The sequence below is a fragment of the Notolepis coatsorum genome, assembly GCF_963971535.1.
Source record: "Notolepis coatsorum genome assembly, chromosome: 16".
Classification (NCBI taxonomy): domain Eukaryota; kingdom Metazoa; phylum Chordata; class Actinopteri; order Aulopiformes; family Paralepididae; genus Notolepis; species Notolepis coatsorum.
In genome coordinates, this window is record NC_140180.1 from 60,341,727 (window position 1) to 60,365,661 (window position 23,935).

General features: G+C 43.1%; 1 protein-coding gene across 3 annotated transcripts in view; it reads right to left on the reverse strand.

Annotated features, from left to right (window-relative positions):
* Window positions 1-23,935, reverse strand: part of gdpd2 (glycerophosphodiester phosphodiesterase domain containing 2) — a 118,467-nt gene that overhangs the window by 10,283 nt on the left and 84,249 nt on the right. For all 3 annotated transcript variants that reach the window (XM_084332168.1, XM_084332169.1, XM_084332167.1), the window contains exons 10-13: window positions 13,820-13,979; window positions 11,576-11,797; window positions 10,956-11,104; window positions 9,218-9,365 (exon numbers count right to left, since the gene is read on the reverse strand). In XM_084332168.1, the coding sequence (XP_084188294.1) occupies window positions 9,218-9,365; window positions 10,956-11,104; window positions 11,576-11,797; window positions 13,820-13,979 (679 nt within the window). The remainder of the gene's footprint in view (window positions 1-9,217; window positions 9,366-10,955; window positions 11,105-11,575; window positions 11,798-13,819; window positions 13,980-23,935) is intronic.

The window sequence follows — 23,935 nt, forward strand, 5'->3', positions numbered from 1 at the left end:
GTTCTGGAGGGTGGGAAGCCCCCCTCCAATTGTGCGTTCGGCTGAACGTGTCACTCTCTGTAGTCTGCTTCGGTCGTGTGCAGTGCTATTCCCAAACCAGGAGGTGATGTTGCCAGTCAGGATGCTCTCTATTGTACTTGAGTAGAAGTTCTTAAGGATCTTCTGACTGACTTGGAACTTCCTTAGGCGCCTGAGGAAGTAGAGGCGTTGTCGTGCCTTCTTCACAACACTGTCAATGTGTGTGGTCCATGTCAAGTCCTCGGATATGTGGGCTCAGAGGTACTTAAAACTGTTCACTCTCTCACTCCCCACACCAGAACGGAGTGGCAGAGAGGGAATGGCGCACTCTTTTCGAGATGGCTAGGTGTAAGCTAGTAGATAGTAACTTACCTAAGCGCCTATGGCACTATGCGGTGCAAGAAGCCGCTTACACCAGAAACAGGTGCTTTAATAAGCACACGGGCACCACCCCGTATACAGCACTGACAGGAAAGAAGTGTAGTCTAGCCAGAATGCACCGATTTAGATCAGTGTGTTATGCGTACCTGCAGGACAGAGGAAAGCTCAAGTCCAGATGTGAAAAAGGACTCTTTGTAGGGCATGACAAGAGAAGCCCCGCTTTCCTGGTTTATTATCCCGGTAAAGGGGTAGTGCAGAAACACAGGCTAGTCAAGTTTGTCACAAAGACAACATGTGAGAGCGAGACACAGACAGAGGAGCCAGAGCTGGACTCCAGAGTAAGGTGTGTAGAAACAGAGACACATCAGCCCAGTGTACTTAACACGGTTGTGCAGGCAGACAGTCAGCCACCCCCAGAGGGCGATGATGAGGAGCACCAGAGGGTGACGTCAAGTAATAATAATAATAACTTTATTTGTATAGCACTTTTCATACAGAGGTTGCAGTTCAAAGTGCTTCACAACAGTAAAAAATACAGGCATAAGCGAGCATAAAAAGATAGACGGGTAGAATCACAGTGTTTCACATTAGGATCTAGCATCCCAATAGGCTCTCCGCTTACAGTTTTCAGTAACACAAATAGTAAAAATAGTTTAAAATGATTCAGTTTAAAAATAGTCAAAAAATTATAAAATAGAACGGACATAAAAAATACAGGCATGAGCGAGCATAGCAAGATATGGCAAATCACAGTGTTTCACATTAGGATCTAGCATCCTAATAGGCTCTCTATTCAGTAATACTCCTGTAGTTCATGAACAAATAATCACAGTGTTTCACATTTGGATCTAGCAAATAATAAGAATAAAATGATTCAGTTTAAAAATAGTCATAAATAATCCTGTATGCATCGTTGTTTAGTGTGTATGTGTGTTTATTGTGTTGTGTGTGTGTGTGTGTGGTTGTACTTCAGCTACTACTACTCTACAACTACCACTCCAGGACACAGTTAACCTAGATCTACTCCAGGACACAGTTAACCTAGATCTACAACTACAACGCTACTCTACAACTACCACTCCAGGACACAGTTAACCTAGATCTACTACTACTACAGCTACTACTACTCTACCAGGACACAGTTAACCTAGATCTACAACTACAACGCTACAACTACTACTACTCTACTCCAGGACACAGTTAACCTAGATCTACTCTACAACTACCACTCCAGGACACAGTTAACCTAGATCTACTACTACTCTACCCCAGGACACAGTTAACCTAGATCTACCAGGACACAGTTAACCTAGATCTACAACTACAACGCTACTACAACTCGGTGTGTGTGTGTCTGTGTGTGACTGTGTGTGTGTGTGTGTGTGTGTGTGTGTCGGTGTGTGTGTCTGTGTGTGTGTGTGTGTGTGTATGTCGGTGTGTGTGTGTGTGTTTGTGTGTGATTGTGTGTGTGTGTGTGTGTGACTGTGTGTGTGTGACTGTGTGTGTGTGCGTCACAACCCGCAGTGTTTCACATTTGGATCTAGCAATAAATAAGAATAGTTTAAAATGATTCAGTTTAAAAATAGTCATCAGTAAGAAGTAAAAAGTGCAATAACCGACACATGAATTTGATAGGCAGTGTAAAAGAGTAGGCAGGGTAAGAATAAATACAAGTTGTGTCAGGATATCCCTGATGTTTCCTCTTGCCACTAGGTGGTAGCAGATATCTATCAGTGAAATGCCTGAGCAAAGAGATAGGTTTTAAGCTGTCTTTTAAAGATGTCTAGCGAGTTGGCTTCCCTGATGTTTTGGGGTAGTTTGTTCCATAGTTTTGGGGCATAGTTGATAAAGGCTGCATTACCGATCCTCTTTTGACTGCTTCTGGGAGCCTCTAGTAGTCCAGCAGCTGATGATCGCAGTGTTCTTGCTGGTGTGTAATTTATTAGAGTGTTGGCGATGTAGCTAGGTCCCTGTCCATTTAGAGCTTTGTATGTAAGGAGAAGGACCTTAAAGTCAATTCTAAATGTTACAGGAAGCCAGTGTAAAGCGGCTAGGACTGGACTAATGTGCTCTCTCCTTTTGGTTCTAGTTAGCAGTCGGGCTGCAGAGTTTTGGATTAGCTGAAGCCTCTCTGTGGTTTTCTTAGGGAGACCTGTGAAAAGTGCATTACAGTAGTCTAACCGGCTAGATATGAATGCATGAATTAGCTTCTCAGCATCGTTCTGATTAATAAATGGTCGTACTTTTGCTATATTTCTGAGATGGAAGAACGATGTTTTCGTCACTTTGCTAATATGAGAATTGAAGTTCAGTTCTGAATCTATGATAACCCCAAGACTAGTGACCTCAGATTTGATCCAAGGGGTTAGTCCCCCCAGGTTCTTTATTAATGTTTCTTTTTTAGTTTTGGAGCCGATAATTAGAATTTCAGTTTTGTTCTCGTTTAGTTTCAGGAAGTTCTTACTCATCCATTTATTTATTGACAGTAAGCAGTCTGTAATGGAGTTAATCGCTGTATCATTTGGTTCAGCAGATATGTACAGTTGTGTATCATCCGCATAGCTATGGAAATCTACATTATGTTCTCTGATGATATCACCCAGCGGTAACATGTAAAGGGAGAAGAGTAAAGGACCTAAGCAACTCCCTTGTGCAACTCCATAGTTGTTGTCGTATATATCAGACATGTGATCTCCTAGTTTAACATAAAATTTCCTCCCTCTGATGTATGTTTTAAACCAGCCCAGCACATGGTCTGAGAAACCGACATGGTTTTCAAGACGATCGATTAGAATATCGTGATCGATTGTATCAAATGCTGCACTGAGATCCAACAGGATAAGGATGGAGATCTTATTCTCGTCAGAGTTTAGTCTGAGGTCACTGATTATTTTGGTGAGGGCAGTTTCAGTGCTGTGATATTTTCTGAATCCTGACTGAAATTCTTCTAAGATGTTGTTTTCTTCAAGAAAGGAATTTATTTGAACTGAAACTATCTTTTCAAGTACTTTACTAATGAATGGTAGGTTGGATATTGGACGATAATTTGCCATTTCATTACTATCCAAGTTAGGTTTTTTTAGTAATGGCTTTACAACTGCTGTTTTAAAGGCATCCGGGAAAATACCAGTCCTAAGGGAAGTGTTTATGATATCTAGCACAGGGCTTGAAACACTATTAAATACCCGTTTGAAGAAAGCTGTAGGTATAGGGTCAATGTCTGAGGTGGAGGAGTTACATTCTGAGACAGTTTTGCAGAGTACATCTAATGTGATGCATGTGAAACTTCTCATGGTTACATTGCACGGTTTGCCGCAATCAACTTTATTTCCATCATGAGTAATGCTGGCCCTGATCAAGGTTATTTTGTTGTTAAAGAATAGTGCAAGTTCTTCACACTTAACCGTTGATGACTGAGGAGGTGTAGGGGCAGTGTTGAGTAGTACATTAATAGTGGAAAAGAGGATTCTGGAGTTTCCAGCATTTTCTGTAATGATTTTAGAGAAGTAATCTTTCCTTGCTAAGCGGATGGTTTTATTATAAGCAGTTAAAGCATCTTTGTATATATCACAGCATATGGTGGTTTTTGTTTTTCTCCATTTTCGCTCCGCTGCACGACATTTCCTTTTTTCTTTGTTGACCGTATTATAGTTTAACCAGGGCGAGGCTCTAGTTTTCTTCTTTTTCGTTTTTAATGGGGCGACAGAATTTAATATAGATGACATTGCATCATTGAGATTTTCTACCATTTCATTTAGAGAGCTGTCATGATTGTGTGGTTCATGTAGTCTGATAAGATCAATGAACTTTGATTCAGCTTTGTCGTTTAGGAGCCTCTTTTTAACTATGATTTCTTTTTTTGTTTTAGTAAGGGTTATTTGAGTATCAAAAAATATACAGTGATGGTCGGAGAGAGGTAATTCAGTTATTGAGATATTTGTTATGCTTAGCCCAGTTGTTGTTATAACTAAGTCTAGTGTATTCCCAAGCCGGTGAGTTGCATTTGTTATATGCTGTATTAGGTCAAAGCTATCCAGTAGATTTTTTAGTTCCATAGTTTTGGAGTCTGTTTTCTTATTAAAATGGATGTTCAGGTCTCCATTTAGGATCACCTTATCATATCCGGTAACACATAGTGAGATCAGTTCAGAGAGCTCCTGTATAAATATTGGTGAGTGTCTAGGCGGGCGGTATATTGTGACAATAATAGTTGATTCTGTTTTTAGTTCAATGGCAAGATATTCCATTGACATGAACTCGCCTAGTTCTGTGATTCTAAACAAGAGTTTTGAGGAGAAGATTGCTGCAACTCCTCCGCCCCTTTTATTTTTTCTGGGTATTTGAAAAAAGTTATAGTCTGGTGGACAAGCTTCTATCATTATTGATGTAGCTGTGTCATTATTTAGCCATGTCTCTACTAGGCAGATGCAATCTAAGTTATTTTCTTTAATCAGATCATTTACTAAGAATGTTTTATTATTCAGTGATCTGACATTTAGGAAAGCTAATTTTATTTGTTGGACTTCTTTAGAGGAGGTCTGCTTTGGTTTGACCGTGATGGCCCTGAGGTTAATAGCAGGTAAACGCATTGGTGGCGTATATTTTTCACCATGCCATTGGCTAGTTATGATTACTTGTATGTTTTTAGAGATGGCATGGTAATTGTGCTATACTGTACCGTACTGACTGCACTGTGCTTTCGGGGACATTTGATCAGACGAGATGGCCTTGTGTGATATGGGGGGGGGGGACGGGGATGGGACGTCTTGTGCTGTACTTCGTGGTGAGATTGTGTCCTTCATGACTATCTCTCGTGCTGGTGTGAGCTTAATATTCTTGGAGGCCATCAAGGCATGACGCATGTTTGCTGATAGGAGCTTTGAACCTAAGCGATTTGGGAAGAAGCCATTTCTTTGAAAACGTTCTGGGTTATTCCAGAAAACATTGAAGTTGTCAATGAATTTCAGGCCGTGTACGAGACATGCAGCCCCTAACCATGAATTAAAATTTAGGAGTCGACTGAATGCTTCCTGTCCTCTGCGAAAGCATGCAATTGGTCCACTGATGGACACATCAGTGTTTGTGTACACAGACTGATGTTTGTCTAGTGTGTTCATTAAACGTGTGAAATCGTCTTTCAAAGTCTCTGTGCCAGTCTTCTTTCGCAGGATGTCAAACGATCCAGAGTGAATGACAATTTTTGTTATTCCTGGTCTGATTAGTGTTGGAAGTTTTTCGGCTAGCTCTTTCACAGTTGTATTGTCTAGACAGATATTTTCTGTGTTTGCCATCTCCACATACCTTGTTATGGAATCTCCAATCAGTATGCAGTCTATTTTCTGTGTGAGGTTAGCATTTTTCTTTCCAACAGTTTTGGGGCCGTTTGTTTTTGGGCTAGGCCTAGTCTGCTGGTTCTTTCCACAGTCCTGTGGCCTTGGTGAAGCCTCGTTAGCCTTCATGTTAACGCTGGTCCCGTACCTTCGGCGTTGGCTACCGCGACGTTCTCTGCGCATGATAGTCTCTTCGCTGTTAGCCGTTCGCTCGGTCTGGGTCGTGTTTGCCAGCCGTGTCGCTAGTGGCTCTGTTTTCCTCGTCGTCTCGTCGTTAGCGTGTGCTTCGCTAGCATTAGCGTGAGCTCCGGCATGCCAGCTGTTTGCTTCGCTAGTGTTAGCGTGAGCTCCGGTATTCTTGCTATTAGCGTCGTTAGCGTGAGCTCCGTTACGCTCGCTGTTTTCTTCGTTAGCGTTGTTAGCTACGCTTCTATGTCTCTTTGCCTTGGGTGTTGATATGCGTGTTTCCGAGAGTAGGTTGAAACTATTTCCTGGCGGTACCGGGGGTGAGGTCCTGGATCGTTTATTTCTCCTTTTATCCTTGTCGGTGATCCACTGCTTTGGTCTAGCTCCTTGGTTGTGCCAAGGACCGTCTTTTGGGTGGTGCTGTTCTGTAGTTACTAGCATAGGCCAGTTCTCAATCATGGTATTGTTGGCTATATTTGTAGTAGCTTCATAAATAGAGTCAATGAGTTGCTCATCCTGCTGTATTTGGTACAGGGTAGAAACCCGAGCCTCCAGCTCTACAATCCTCTTTCTCATCTCCAAGCAATTAGTACATTCTGTGGGAGAGCCGAGTCCCGGCATCTTCCTTTATTTCTTTTCAGGTTAGGCTAAGCTGAAGCTAAGCTAGGTACTTAGCTGGTGGTGGTGGTGGTGATGATGATGATGATGGTGGTGGTGGTGGTGATGGTGGTGGTGGTGGTGGTGATGGTGGCACGGGGCAGTTCCGTTGCCCTGGAGCTGTGCTATTACTCACACTGTCGTCTTCCGTCTCGTTAAAACTCAAAATAACAAGGAAAACCTTCCTCGTCTTTCATAAATATCCTTGCCTTCCGACATAGTCCTTTGTGTGTAGCTGATAAGACGGCTCGCTATTCCTCCCACGGAGAATCTTGCTACTCCTTTCGACTGTGGTAAAAAATCTGAATAGATAAGAAGATTCACAGTTCTGGAGAAGTACCATAGGAATTGGGAGTTAACGTACAGAGTAATTAAAGTTGAAAGGGCTGTAATAAATCATTATAATAGCGATAGGCAAAAGCAGCGGAGCGGAGCGACAGTAAAAGCAGCTTGCTTTGCTGAAGCAGGAAGTAAAAAATTCAAGTGCCCCAAGCAGTGGGAGGTATCCCTCGAGGGAACACAGACCCCCAAAGTATCTGACAGACTATGCTCGGAAAGGGAGTGACGAGGAGGACAGTACACCCATCACCGTTGATTACTGCTACAGGGTAGTCAGTGGGGTCCCTCAGACCTTTAAAGAGGCCAGTGTCCCCTGAAGCAAGTAAATGGGAGAGAGCGATGGACGAGGAGATGAGGTCCCTAGAGGACAACCACACCTTCACTCTAACCAAGTTACCAGAGGGCAGACAGACAGTGGGAGGAAAATGGGTGTTATCAATCAAGGAGGGAATTGAAGGCCACGATAAATACAAAGCTAGGTTTGTAGCTAAGGGTTTCAGTCAGAGGGAGGGGATAGACTATGGTGAAACATTCTCCCCCACAGCCAATCTGACCAGTGTAAGGGTAGTGGTTCAGAAAGCAGCTGAGGACAATCTGATTCTACATCAGATGGATGTGAAGACAGCCTATCTGCACGCACCCATAGATAGGGAGATCTATATGGAACAGCCCGAGGGTTACGAAAAAAGGAAGGAGAGAAGTTAGTGTGTAAGCTGGAAAAATCCATTTACGGCCTAAAACAGTCGAACAGGGCGAAATTGGAACGAGATGCTTCATACATGCCTTATCAAAGATCACTTCCTACAGAACCCAGTAGACCCATGTGTTTACTCGAGGGAATCAAAGGAGTCGGGGAAAGTGATCATCGTCATCTGGGTAGACGATTTGATCATAGCAGCGGACAACACCAGGAGCCTAGCTCAGGTGAAAGAGATGCTCTCCAATAGATTTAAGATGAAAGACCTTGGGAGGTTAAAACACTTTCTAGGTATGGATTTTGAGCAGTCTGCCAATTGTGTAACAGTATCCCAGAAGAGATATGTGGAAAAGATTCTGAAACGTTTTGACATGCAGGAATGTAGAACAAGGGATACACCATGTGATCAAAAACTGGACTACCAGGAGGATGCTCAGAAACTGACAGATGTAAAAATGTACAGGGAAGCGGTGGGTAGACTCATCTAATTGACGACATGTACTCGCCCTGACCTATGTTTTGTAGTGAGTAAGTTGTCACAGCATTTTGCTGATCCCACAGAGGAGCACTGGATTACGGTAAAACATGTTTTTCGTTATCTTAAAGGTACAGCAGACAGACAACTGTGTTTCAGAAAGAGCAGCGAGGGCCTAGGGCTTAAAGCCTACAGTGATGCAGACTGGGCAGCTGACACCACAGATAGAAGGAGTACCACCGGATATTGTGTGAGTTTGAACGCAGACATCTCATTGGTTTCGTGGAAAACAAAGAAACAGCCCACCGTGGCTTTATCAACCAGTGAAGCCGAATATATGGCTCTAGCTATGACCATACAGGAGTGTATTTACCTGGAACAACTGCTCGAAGGGATGGATACCTATGTATATAAGAAGACTGTTGTTTATGAGGACAACCAGGGAACCATTGCGATTGCTAGAAACCCTGTGTGTCGGCAGAGATGTCGATATAAAATATAATTTCATTAGATCTGTCATCAGAGAAGAAAGGATGACACTGATGTATTGTCCCACGGACGACATGGTAGCAGACGCTATGACGAAACCTGCCTCCAAATTGAAATTGAAGAGATTTGCAGAGGCCATGTTTGGTGTGTAGATATTGACTGCCATGTTCTGTTGATGTTTTTGTGATTATATTATTTCCTTTGTAAAATGTTTTTCCAAGAAGTCAGCCAGTATGCTAATACAAACCTAAGTGGGAGTGTTGAAGTCAGAGGTTCTGTGTAGGATTGTTAGTAACTGTCTAACTGTATATATGGCTGTTTACACTAGTAACTGTTTACCTGCATATATAACTGTCTCCACCAGTAACTGTCTAGTTGCATATATATCTGTTTCCACTAGAGGACGCTCTAGGCGGAACCACTCAGGTACACCACCCTGTGGCGAGTATAAAAGTAAATATATCCTCCCCCTTCTTTCTCTCCCCCAGTCTCTCAGTAAGAGAGGACTCATGTGTTACTGCTCTTACCATGTGAATAAACAAACCAAGCCAGTTAAAGGCTAAAGATGGAAACCATGCCTCTTGACCACATTATTGTCGCCCTATAGCCGGATTCTGTCAACACTAGGTTCTAAATGTGTCTCACCAGAATCCAGTCGGGTTGGATCATGTCTTGTAGGAGGTGGCAGGAGTTAGTGGTAACAGAGCTGGCCCCTGAGCACCACAGCAGTGAGAACAGCCAGCGCTCATTCACCACCCACAGGTTAACTGATACATTCCTGCTCCGTAGTTCCCTGTGAAGCACAAAATGCAGGTAACGTTACATGCAGGCAGGGGGGTGCAAAAAGTACCCAGAAGTTATACTTAAGTGAAAGTATGGGTACCGTCTCAAAATTGTACTCAAGTGAAAGTCAGAGTATCTGGCTAAAAACACACTTGAGTAAAAGTAAAAAGTTTCTACTTTTAAATGTACTTAAGTACTAAAAAGTAAAAACTTTTTTTCTGACTGTCTATTTGTACTTTACTCAAGTATTATTAGGTTTGTATACTTGTACTTTTACTCAATTACATTTCAGAGAACCATTTTAATTAGTATAAGAAGAATAGACAGTCAGAATGACAAACTTCAGAAGATGGCCACAAACGATAGTACGAGTGATGAAGAAGACGAAACGGAACATTTCATTGCCCCGGAATCAAATAAAGTTTTTACTTTAACTTTTTAGTACTTAAGTACATTTAAAAGTAGAAACTTTTTTAGTTTTACTCAAGTGTGTTTGTAGCCAGATACTATAACTTTTACTTGAGCAAGATTTTGAGACGGTACCCATACTTTCACTTAAGTATAATTTCTGGGTACTTTTTACACCCCTGCTCACCACACACACAGACGTAAGCAGACATGCATGCACATGTAATTTATGGTAGGAACGGTGGGGATATGTCCCTACCAGTTCTGATTAACTTGAAATTGTCCCCGCCACTAATTTGATTTGTTTTAGTTTGTATAAACACAGGATTCTTTATTTATCGCTCCTGTTCTAACTTATTATAATACATATAAAAGAAAGGTAATATGGTGTTTTTCTTAAACATAGGTAGATTAATTTACCAGGCTGTGACATTGTGATAGACTGCCTGGCAGAGGCACCGGACAGGAAGCTGCCCCAGATTGCACCCAAATGACTGCATTGAAAAAAACGTTGCAAAAACAAAAACGCTAGCTGGGCCCTGAGGCCCAGATAGAAAACTTGCGCTGCCCCAGCAGAAAGACGCGGAAGTGGCCCGGATGAGAATTCATCTGAAACATCATGGTGACATTAACTTAGCTGGGAACATTGCTCAAAGTTTTACAACAATTGCTGCTGGCATGGACTCTGCCTTCATCAAGATCTGAGCAAAATTTCTCTGTTTTGATGTACATGTATGATGTATGTATGCATGTACATGGCTACACATGCATGCACACACACACACACACACACACACACAACCACAAGTGTGGTTTTAATGATGCTGTGCTGTGTAAACGAATAGGTGTTAGCTTATAGCCGATCCAGGACAGTGACAGACACCACTCATAAAGACAGTAGTGATCAATCATGATGTCTCTTTGACATCTTTTCTGTCCCTTACACCAAATTACCAGTTTAGTCTAGCCTTTTTTTTGGTGGGTTAAACAATCCACCTGGTGAGAACATTCTTTGAGTCTATTTTACACCTGAGGCTGCTCGTGTGTCTCCATATTCAGCGCCAGTACTGTGTCTCAGCATGCCAGACGACATGCACACACTTTTAATTAATACACAACTGTGTGTGTCCCCAGGCACAACTACAGTTGATAATATGGGTCTATTATTGGTCTTGTTCTTTTTTCCCTTTACCTGATTTCTGCGGCACTCAAGGTACTGTATTTCAGATTCAGGTGGTTTCCTCCGTCTTCATCCATGTCGGTCACGTTGTCGTAGACTTGGATGAACCCTGGAGCTATCTCTATTACATTATCTCTTCCTGCTGGAGGAAGCCAGAGAATCTAGGAGAAGAAAACATGCCACTTTGACACGCGTGTTTTATCACAAGATATCTAAATCCATTTCCCTTAAAGGCATTAACCATGACCCTACTTTTCTATTATCTGGCACCATACCTGTACCTATTCATTCCTATCAAAATCTCATCTATTGAACCATAAATAAGTAAATAGTGTACTTGAGTTGGCTCGCTGGCTATCCCATCTGCACAATTCAATCCAATAGGGCAACCGCAATCAAAGATATCCTCAAAACCAGCCAAATATGTTGTCATCTTCTTTTTTCTTATTTGAACTCTGAAAACACATTTTGTGCTTTAGCACAACCCTTTGTACGGTTGCCCTTGTTGATTTAATTGCAGCCGAAAGAGCTGCAGCCAACTGAAGCCGGCCATGAAACATAACTCACTCAATAATCAACCAATAATTGATCGGTTGGCGATAACTGGAAGTATCCTTGAATATCTCACTCACTAGACTTGGGGGAATACCAGAACGTAAGATGGTGTTGACTGCGTCTCTGGTATCGTTGTCGTCATTCTTTGCACTGTGATTGTCTTTCTTCAAGTCAAAGATCACAGAGGTGTTGTGCTCCTTTGCCAGGTTCAGCAGCTGAAGCAAGGAGGGGATACTCTGATGTCCGGCCGTCTCCTTCTCCTGCTGCGAGAGCCGGGACACGGAGTAGAACGGATCCGTCTAGGAATCATTGTACATTATAGATTTGGTTACATTTTAGGCATTCAGCAGATTATGCTCTCGTCCAGAGCAATTTATAACACGTGCTACAATAGAGTGAGCTCAAATTATTGTATTACTAACTAAGCCAGAGAGAGAAGAGCCAATAAAAAGAGTAGACGAATAATACTTTGTGCATTGCTCCAGTAAGTAGTCTAAGAATGAGTAGCCAAAACTAAATGTACGTTACAAAGGAAAAGTACCTGAGGGCACCTTTTGTTTTTTATGTCATAAAAAACGAACAAGCACATAATACAAACAAATAAATGTATACACTGTAAGTTTAAGTTTAAGTTTATTTGGATCCCCATTAGCCACAGCAGTGCTGGGGCTATTCTTCCTGGGGTCCATAACACATAAAATACAGTTACAGACTTATACACTCACAACATTTACATGTCATACAGACAATTAAAACAACAATAAAAAACCTAATCAAATTCATAATACAATATAACAATATATACGCCTTATGAATTCATAATACAATACAATAATACCTACTCATAATTAATTCATAATACAATACAGCATAATATACTATTTAGCTTTTACATACATTATCTATGTTCATATCAGCCAATTATACAATATTTTAATAATATATCCCTATCAGACACATGCCTTTTCATCCATATATACCTATCTCTTTATCAGACACATACATTTTCATTTACGTACACACTATCTATTAGGGAATGTCAATTTCTTTGGTTGAAAATGTTGTTTTACCACGATTTTGAAACGACATTTACTATTCTCCTGCTTAACATGTTTGGGAAGAGAGTTCCATTCCTGCATACCACGGAACATGACAGTTCGCTTCATTGCATTCGATCTCACTTTTGGAAGTGTAAAACCTCGTGCAGAAGCATGTCTGGTGGAATGGTTGTGTCTGTCAAGACTTATAGATAAATTGTTATATAAAATTGAGGGGATCTTTGTAACAAGAATATTCCTAGTGAATACAAGGAATGAGCAGAGTAATTTATGTTTGACAAGTAACCAAGTTAAACAACTGTGCATCGCTGCAACATTAGTTCTGTACTCACAGCGAAGCGCTATACGTGCTGCTTTGTTTTGTACCATTTGTAATTTTTTCAGTTTATTCGTCGTTACATTCGACCATACTGCAGGACAATAGTCAAGATTTGACAAAACCAGAGCTTGAATTACCTGTTTGATAGAATTTTGTGGTAACAAATGAGCACATCTTTTAACAACAGAAATCCCTCTTCCCATTTTCACTACTATATTGTTTATATGGTGTGACCATGACAATTTACTGTCTAATGTTACCCCTAGGAGTTTAGTCTCCTGGACTTGATTAATTACCACATCACTTATCAAAAGTTTCAAGACTGGGTTCGTTCTTAGAGTATGGTTTGAACCGAAAATGATGCTACTTGTCTTTGATATGTTTAGAACTAGTTTGTTATTCTTTATCCATTCCATCACTGATTGCAACTCTTGCTTTTAGGACCGTATTCACTCATTCATTGGCTGTTGAGGCTGATGTGTAAATCATTGAATCATCCGCATACATAGAAATATAGGACTTATTTAGGACAAGAGGCATGTCATTTGTAAATATGGTGTAGAGCAAAGGCCCAAGGCAACTTCCTTGGGGTACTCCACACCTTACCGTTTTAACTTCTGAGTAACTTCTGAGTAAACTATTTGTTTCCGGTTTGCTAAATAAGTTTGCATTCAAGATAGTGCAGATGAGGAGAAACCGTAACATTCAAGTTTTTTAAGTAAGAATTTGTGATCTATGATGTCGAATGCTGCAGTAAAATCAAGCAAGACAGCTCCAACCATTTTCTTTTTATCTATCTCTTTCAGCCAATCATCCGTAATTTGGGTTAAAGCAGTCGCTGTTGAATGTCCTTCACGATATGCATGTTGAAAATCAGTGGTCAATGTGTTAAAAGAAAACAACATATTAACATAATAAAGTATCTATCAGTTTACAACCCTCACCTTTAGGAACCATTCACCAGCGTTGAGGCTCTGTAACTCCGTCCAGGTCAGGTTGCTGCTGTGATTGAAGTCTCTCCCGGGGAACCTCTCTAATACATTTGTTGTTCTCCTCAAGAACCCGTTGCCGTGGTCATGCATCAGGAAGGGGACGCTGTCATCACTAGATTAGAACAATGAGAGAAATGAATATCAAGCCAACAACCAGAGGTGTTGAAAAGTCTATTTTTCTAAATCTATTTCAATAAAAGTCAAAAGTAACTTTTAATTAAATACACCTTTACAAAATAAAGTGCATGAAAAAAGTAAAGCAAGATTCAACGCGACCACATAGGGAGCAATAATGGTAGCTTCTGTGCCAACAGTCCCATAAAACTTGATAAATGTACAGAAAATGTCAACATTCTTGTAGTGGATGATTACGATTAGCCTATAGGCATGTCCAATAGTTGGAGGTGCTGAGAAAAGCAGACTCTGGAGTGAGCAGTAGATTATAGGCTCATTAATGACAAACAGAAAGCTCTTGTGAGCATGTGGCTGCTTGAAGCAACAGATGCTTGAGGCCTCGTGTGCGCCTGTGGTGTGCTTGGTTGCTGTAGCCTGTAGGGAAGATTTATTCCAAGTAATATATGAGGGTATGTAAGCTCCATTGTGCTCTTTTTTTGTCATGTAACCCTGATGAAGGCATGTTGCCGAAACGCATTAGTTTGAATTATATTAATAAAGAACATTGTTTTTAGAACATCCATTGGCCTCCAAAAAGTTGCATAATTTGTCTCCCTTACAAGTCGCTTCCAGTTCATGCACCTTGGTTGAAAGACGTTGCGACATATCTTTTGTCTCTCTTCCAAGTAACATGCCATGTAAGAATGCAAATGTTTTATTGCAAGTGTTTTATAGCCGAAGTAGAAATGCTTGTTGGAAGTAGATTAGACTATAGTAGAGAACCCACATGGAGGTGCGTAAATGAGCAGTAAGCACCGTGCCATGGAGATACATGAATCTGCAACTGCGTTATGAACTTCTGTTATTGTTTACACTCCATGAAGCACTGTTGGTTTTGCACACAAGTGCCTTTATAGCTGAGCATCCTAACATAGACCAGGTTACATTCCACTTTTCGATTTGTCCCCGAAATTAATGTTATTTGATATGAGGGGTAAACAATAAATAAAATGCCTAGTTATTCAATAATATAATGTATAATGTTTCAAGCCTACTATCTGATAAACTAGCAAACAAGCTCATTATTATAGTTCAGTGAAACCGTCACTGAGATGCTACTGTACCAGATTTGTGTGTTTTTCAAGGATTGGCCATTTAGCAAAAGGTAAATAATGAAGCCACATGTTTGTGCACTGCTGGTTGTAATAGCATACTCTATATACTTTTAAAATCAAGTAGCTGTGCTTGGTGTGTAATTACATGTCAAGCAATGTTAGCTTAGCTAAAACGTGTGCTAAATTACGTTGTAAATGTGAATGTGTTGTGATGCAGAACGTGTGTTAGATTACATTTTGTGTGTGTGTGTGTGTGTGTGTCATGCACTTGTCCTAATAAACTAACCTACACTGTAGCACTCAACACTTTGATGAACATTGTTACTCAGCTGATAGAGTTGTGCCCTTCCTGATGACTTGTCGTACAGAACTTGTAAGTTGCTTTGGATAAAAGCGTCAGCTAAATGACTAAATGTAAATGTAGTGCTAAAAAATAAGGTAAAATAGATTTTTTTTTAAAAGGTATAATATATATACAAGGCACAGTGAGTAACATTGAGATTATTGCATGTTCCGATTCACAGTGTTTACAATATAAATATGGAGGTGACAATGGGTCACAGCAGCAGTTAAAGTGTCTTTAGTGATTCACAGTTCGGGGGAACAACCATAAACACACAAACTTGAAATAACAAAAGATAACAAAAACTAAATAAAAATAAGATAAAAAAAACGAAATAAAGTACTGTGGTAAATATTGAGTTGAATTTCATAAATAATATGTGTGAATACTTAGAGATCATCACAGCTACTCTGCCAACTAACAGAGTGGGTTTTCAGTGCTAAATATAGATGAAACAGGGGTGACAGAGAGCTATTCTCCACCCCCACTAGGTGATCAGATTAGTACTGTATGGTAAATAGCCCAAAGGGTCAAAGCGTATTCACACCCCCCCACCAGAGGACATCATGTCACAGCCCCCCCTCGTGAGACAAGACAGGCCCCTTCATCTCAGCAAAAGATCACATCAACGGGGGCCACCGCTGTCCCATCACGTCGCCACAACCCAGGGGGGAGGGGCTGCCAGCCCCCACAAGAGATCGCCCACAGGAGACGCCTGATTGGATCAACTGTAATAGTGAACTGAATTCTCTAGAAATTATAGTATATAGGAGGGCCCTAAATGGTAGTTCAGGAGCCCAGACCGAACCAACCCCAGGGGTCTGCGGCTCCACCCCTCCACCATCGAGAGACTGCTGTGCTGTTTGCATTTTATGTGAGTAAATACATGGGAAACACCATTTGTTGTTTAAGCTTAATGTCTGAAACCAGATTTACTCATGTATAATGTGTGCAGTATGGTTAATGTATGTTCAGATTATGTTAACCAAGTGACTGTTTTATGTACATTATTGAGGTTTGAGATGCAAACCTGATTGTGATATTTCTGTACACAGACAGCCCTGTTAATGTTCTCTGATAATCTTTTGTATGTAAAAGGCAACCTTCTATTCACTCTTGGCCCTGGCTCAAATAAATCAGTTGAGTTGAACTACAGTTCTGGTTTGTCTGGTGTACACGTTTTATTCCTCATCTGCTAAGTCAGATGAGGAGACCAACAATTCTATCAAGTATGGTCCCTTTCCTCCTCCTTCCAGATAGTCAATCTCATTGTATTGTACTACAATAACCTCAAATTATTGTAGAAAGTCTGTGGGAATTTACCACAGTACAAATACAAATAAAATAAAATATGTCTTCCTAGACATGGAAGCAATTGTGAACATAGCTCAAGACAAATGGTTTTGTTCAAGAAGGGACAGAAAGAAGCAAATCTTATCTGGTCCTGCCCCTTCCTTACAATATCATATTAATATGTAAATGTAGCCTAATAAGTTATCTATCAATATCAAAAATAATATACCTATCCACTACAGCAAAAGATAAATAAATAATTACAAAAATACTAGTTCACATTATTTTCAAGCTCCTCTAACTTATACTTGTCCAAGAATTCCTGTTTATATCTGCATTTAAACATTTCAATAGTACTTGTTTTTATTGCTACATCAAGGCCATTCCAAATGGATACCCCACAAACTGAGATGCACTCGCTTTTTAGAGTAGTACGGACAATAGGTTGTTTTAAAGGTCACGTGTCTTATAAATGGCCTGTTCCAGTGTTTAGCATTGTTTCCTAGCAATGGGGGTTTGTATCAATGGGGTCTGTGTCTCTAATTCTCATTTTGGCGGATTGCTCCAATTCAGTTGAGACAATATCCTCCCCCAGTGAACTAACCCATTCTGATTTGACTCGCTATCCTACGTAGCACAGAGCTGATCTGCAGTAACACCCCCTCTATGGTTGTAGCGCAACCATTCGCTCAACAACAGAGCGAGTGGAAATACTGACACTTCCTCAAGCGGGTGCCGACAGAGAGAGGCAGAGAACGAGCGAGCGAGAGAGAGGGAGAGAGAGAGATAGGGAGGGAGAGAGTGAGAGATGGAGAGAGAGAGAGATAGAGAGGGAGAGAGAGAGAGAGGGACAGGAGCTTCTCTCGGGGGAAACACACACGCATTTACACACAACCTCCCGACCGGCGCGGGGATGGAGCTTCTCCACTCGCATATCACTGTCAAAATATCTTTGCCTCCCACGTGCGCGCCCGTATTCCGATCCGTGCAATAATATTCACAGGGGTATATATTGTCATTTGAAACAAGTTACCAATGCATTGTGGGACTATGCCCCCCTGCTGCGAAATTAATTAGTGTAACTGAGGGGTACAATTCCCTGACTGTATTACTAGATATGATACTTACTACCACTACCTTTGTACTTAATATTCGGCCACCCAGTACACGGCATAAATATATTATCATGAACACTCTCACGTAGATGAAACGGATCCAACACAAATGTACGAATTAGAAACAGGTCTTTATTTCTACACAGCGATGGTGTGTAGAATAAGCACTTAATCACTTAATTACATTTATGAATTGAAATAGTATGCACTTTTATGGCAAAGAGTATTCGTCGGTATATCAATAGAGAATGTCCAATCTCTGAAGGCGCAGGTGGTAAATATACGACCTGGAATAGTTAAGGAATAACAGCAATGATACTTTAATGATTATATACTAGATACACTAGAGGGGGTTAATCCGGTCGCTTGTAAGCCGACAGGAGTAGGAGGGGGGGGAGGGTAGAATCCGGCTGCCTCGTCCGGCCAAGGGTATCCCAGGTGAACCCACTGTAGTGCCGTTCAATGCGCCGGCGATCCTTGGACCACAGATGAAAGCAGGTGGACTCTTTGTGGGCCGGCTCTCTCCGGTCCACGGGGGAGAGACGTGAAGCGACCTCGTCTTGCAGAGCGTCTCCTCACCTTGCGTCCTCTCCAGGGGGGGGGGGTTCCAACACACGGCAGTGTCGGGGGTCTTTATCCATGGAATAATCAAAGTATCCAAAGCATAATCCGTGCCTGGGAAGGCGGGCTGTCGTCGGTAGAATAATCCGGTATACAGGTCCACTCGCTCGTCGGCTCTGGGGCTCCTCGGGTGCAGCTTCACATAGGGTCAACCACCCTGGGTAAGCAGCCAGTTCTCTGCCCGAAACGATGGGGTACTGACTACGGTAGTATTCTCACCGCACGAAGCACTATATATTAACAGACTATTATTAGCTTAATAGACTACGTCCAACTCGACGATATAGTGCCAAATATGACTATTCAAATATTAATATACACGATGTCTCAATACCGATGGTAGGCCGAACTTGGCCTTACTCCCACACGTGGCGTCGCGGGGAGGCTTTACGTCTGTGACTCTATTGGAGGGTAAGAAACTGGACTGAAAAGAAAGTCCTACTTTAGTAGCGCAGTATATATACGCACTATGAACAAATAGTCCCATTAGTGGTGCGGTAGCCAAATTCCTACGCGGAACTAGGACTTGTTCGTACATGTCGAGCGGTACGTTTGAACTGGGTCTGAGGGGTATGGCAGCCTGGCACCAAGGTCTCGACCAATAGTAGAATGGAGACTATTATGGGATGTTCAGTAGGCTAGAATGGATATTCAATGCATATTGTACAAGGAATATACAAGGGATATCAGGGAATATTAGAGAATATACAAATACAATTAAATATATATATATAAATAAATATATATATTCGGTTTAATCTGGCCCTTCACAACAGCCACCCCCTGAATAGGTCCCAGACCTAATCAGTTAAACAGAGACAGATTAATCGCGTTGTCTATTTACACATAAGGGTTTGCTGTAGGGGTCAGTCAACTTCACAAAGTCATAGGGTTGTAGGGTCATGGTCATCATCGATTGTGTCTGGGAGTCGAGGCAGTTCTATGAGCCTTGCCACGGGACGGGTGTAAGTGCGACCCTGGACGAGCACTTCAGCTGCTCGGACCTTGCCGTCGGCACCGGTGATCACTTTGCTTACGCGGCCGGCCGGCCACATAGCTCTGGGCAGTGATTGATCAATAATCATGACGACTGTTCCTTCTGTCAAATTGTCTCTCTCCTTTACCCACTTCTGGCGGGTCTGTAGAGACGGTAGGTAGTGCAGTAGGAAACTGTTCCAAAACTTGTCGGCTAATACTTGGCTGTACCTCCACATTCGTCGGCCGTTCGCTTCTTCAGGCCGGTACATTGTCTGTGGTAATGCAGGATCTAGCCGCCCCATCAGGAGTGTGTTGGGGGTAACTGGGTCGATATCCGCCACATCACTGGAGACATATCCGAGGGGCTTCGAGTTAAGTACTCCCTCAATCTCCGTGAGGACTGTCATTAGGACTTCTTCCGCCACAGTCTGGGCCCCAAGTACTGCGTACAGGGCTGTCTTTATGGAGCGCACTTCTCGTTCCCAAGTGCCACCGAAGTGGGGTGCGTTTGGGGGGTTGAATTGGAAATCAACCTGTGCTGGAGCGAGGTGGGTCTTAAGTTCTGGGCCCATAGCTTGGAAGCTCTCTCTCTGGTCCCTTTCGCCGCCTTTGAAGTTTGTCCCATGATCGGACAATAGGGTAGACCAGACCTGGGCATTGTACGGCCCGCGGGCCGGATCCGGCCCGCGGGATGATTCTGACCGGCCCGCGAAAGATTACATGATAATAAAAAAAATAAAAAAATAAATAAAAAAAAATATTTTTTTTAATATTTTTTTTTTATTTATTTTTTACTTTTTTTTTTTTATGTCAACGTTCACACGCACAGTATACGCTTAGGAGACATGCTCAGAAGATGTTGGTTCTCTTTGGATCCACCTACATATGTGAACAGACATTCTCAGTCATGACGTTTACCAAGTCCAGGTACAGATCCTCTCTCACTGATGAACATCTGGCAGCTGTGCTTCGCATCTCCACCTTAGACATGCAACCTGACTTTGATGGACTTGTTAAAGCTCAACAGAGACTGGATTTCTCACACTGAATGAAAAAAAAAGAACTGAAGAACACTAAAATGTGGAAATATAACAATTGAAATGGGACACTTGATCTTTTTTTTTCTTTTTTTTGCACAGTTCTGGAAACATTAAATGTTTAATATAGGCATGTAAAGTAAAAAAGGCTACAAAACTGGGACACTTTTCTTTACACAGTTCAGTGACATGTCTTGTTTATTTTTGCTATAAGATGATGTGATGTCTTTAGAAAGCTAAGAAAATCCTTGTTTCAATAGTATATGAAACTCAAAATGCCCTTTGTTATTAATGTTTCACATTTTGTTTATCATTTTGGAAATAAATTCTATTTGAATAAATTATATTTTTGAAAGCTAACCTCACCGTTTAATTGCCAAATAATAACATACACTCTTACCAGGGGTCAAAACAATGCCATTTACTGCTTTTTATATAGAAATAAAATGTATATTATGCATAATTGAGTTTGGAATTTTGGCCCGGCCCCCCAACATATTTTCAGTTGCTCATTCGGCCCCCCGGGAAAAATAATTGCCCACCCCTGGGGTAGACGGTCTTCCTTTCCGTGATGTGAATCTACGGAAGGCCATAAGGAATGAGTCTGTGCTCATGGTCGGGAGAAGCTCGATGTGTATCGCTCTGGTGGTCATGCATTTGAATACAATACCCCACCGCTTCTCGGTTCCTCTTCCTTTCTTTATGTGCAGCGGGCCAAAGCAGTCCATACCCGTTGAGTGGAATGGCTTGTCACCGATTCGGAGGCGACATGGAGGAAGGTCAGCCATCCTTGGTATGCTGGGCTGCGCGCGCCACTTGCGGCAGTCTAGACATGTTCGCTGGAAGCGTCGTACCGCCTCTCTTCCTTGTAGGATCCAGTAACGACGTCTGATTTCCGCGAAGACTCTTTCTGCTCCTGCGTGATGTACATCCTCATCGTATTTCTTTATAATCAGCTCTGTGACCTTGTGTCGGCTGTTCAATACGATCGGGTATTTAATGTCATCCGGTAGATTGGGGGCTCTGCGTAGGCGACCACCCACTCTGATGAGGGTATGAGCGTCGCTCTCGGGGGCCAGGTGAATTAATCTGCTGTCGGATGGGACGGGCTTTCCTCCCTGTAGACAGGCCAATTCATCGGGGAACGAGTCTCTCTGGGCTCGCTGCAGTAGAAGCAATTCTGCTTCCTCGTAGTTAGCTGCTGACATATCAGCGGGGGACTTGCACTCCGGGTGGTACCGCAGGAATGTTCTTTGTTGTGCACTCTCTATGGACGTGCAATCGTTTATGTTAGGGTCGGTGGAGGCTACGGTGCTCAATCCACAGAACACAGACTTCTTAATTTCCACCTCCTCTGGACTTGCTTCCCTCGGGATAGGCATGGGCCACTGTCCTTCCGGGAGTCTTAGGAATGCGGGGCCGTCACTGTAGACATTGCGACGGGTGAGGTCATCCAGGGGCATCCCCCGGGTGATGACGTCAGCTGGGTTCTGTTTTGTATCAACGTAGCGCCACTCTGTTTCTCCGGTTAACTCTTCGGTTAAGTCTTGAATCTCGGTGACTCTGACTCCCACGAAGACTTTGTACTTGCATGAGTCCGATTTGATCCAGGCGAGTACCGTCGTGGAATCTGACCACAGGATTGTTCTAGACACCGGTATGGTGAGCTCACGTTGGATGAGCGTGGCTAGGTGCGCTCCGGCTAGGGCTGCGCAGAGCTCTAGACGTGGGATAGATTGTTGCTTGCGTGGGGCTATTCTCGAGCGGGCGAGGACAAATGCTGTGTAGATCTCTCCCCCCTGGTCTTGGGCCCGCAAGTAGGCTACTGATCCGTATGCGACCTCTGAGGCGTCACTGAAGACGTGTAAGTCCATTTTACATGTCTCTGGCCTCACCGTGGGTGGGAAGTAGCTTCGGCGCATATTAACGCCTGGGAGTGAGTGGAGCTCCATCTCCCACTCTCTCCAGGTGGATGCAAGATGTGCGGGAATGGGGTCGTCCCAGCCCTGGTCCTTGTCCCACAATGCTCGTACAATCATTTTTGCCCTGGTGGTGTACGGTAGAATACATCCTAGCGGGTCATATTGTCGGGCGAGTGTTGTGTACACACTCCGTCTGGTGGTCGGCGCCGCCGCCGGCCTTCCCTGCTCCGTAGTCAGGGGCTTGTGTCTGTAGTGAAGCGAATCTGTTTTGAATCGCCACACCAATCCCAGGGTCATCTCCTGGGCTTCTCCCGGGATTGTAGCCATCCAGGTCTCGCTGCTGGCTGCCTTGTCCTCGGAGGAGAGGCTGCGCAGTACTTGCGGATCGCTGCTGGCCCACTGCCTGAGATCAAAGCCGCCTTTGATCAATGAAGCGCGGAGTTTAATCAGGAGAGCCTCGGCTTCTTCCTGGGTTGAAAGGCTTTGTAGACAGTTGTCTACGTAGAAGCTGTTCTTTTCGCTGTGTCGGACCTCTTCGTCCGCTGCTGGGTCCTCTGCTACATGTTTCTGTAGTGCAAATGTCGCACAGCAGGGGCTGCACGTCGTTCCGAAGGGGAGGACTTCCCATTGGTAGATGGCTGGGTGCTCATCTCCTGGCTTCTCTCTCCATAGGAACCGTAACAGGGGCTTGTCCGCCTCTACTAATCTCACCTGCAGGAACATTCCTTTAATGTCCCCGCTGATGGCCACCTTTTCCTGGCGGAAGCGGAGTAGAACGCCGAGTAGGGAGGGGCCGAGTGTGGGACCGGGCAGTAACTCTTTATTCAGATTTTGGGATCCGATCTGGTAGCTGCAGTTAAATACTATGCGGTCTTTACCGTTGTGATGGACCTTGTGGTGGGGCACGTACCACGATTCAGTGGTCTGGTCAGCCTCTTTAATGTCCATCTTTGTGACGTGTCCCGCTGTGATGAGCTTCTCAATCTCAGCGCGGTATACACTCTCTTGGGCGGGGTTCTTGGCTAAGCGCCGCTCCGTGTTCAGCAGGTACCGTTCTGTGGCGTCTGTCTTGGCGTGGAAAGTAGGCATTCCTTCTCGCCGCAGGAGTGGCGTGGCGTATCTCAACACGCCGTTGACCGGGACTCTCTTGGTCCCTGTCTCGAGGAGGTGAATTGCGTAAATGTCATCTTTAGAGCGAATGTCTTTCTTTCCGTTCTTAAAGGGCATTTGTTCCAAGGTTCATAGCCGCTCTACGTGTTGCAGGAGTGCGGTTTCTCCCTCTGTGACTCGGGAGTGGAGACATCTAGTGGCTGTACTTCGGTTGAGAGATTTGGCGAGCGGGCCTTGGAGAGTCCATCCCAAACGGGTCTCGATTGCTGCAGGGCAGCCTCGGGGTCCGGTATGAACCCGGTCTATCGGGACAATGAGGTCTGCATGGTCGGAGCCTATCAACAGGGTCGGCATAGCATTGTCTATGAGCGGGATCGGTAACTTGCGCAGATGTGCATATTTCTCCATCAGCTTGGCGAC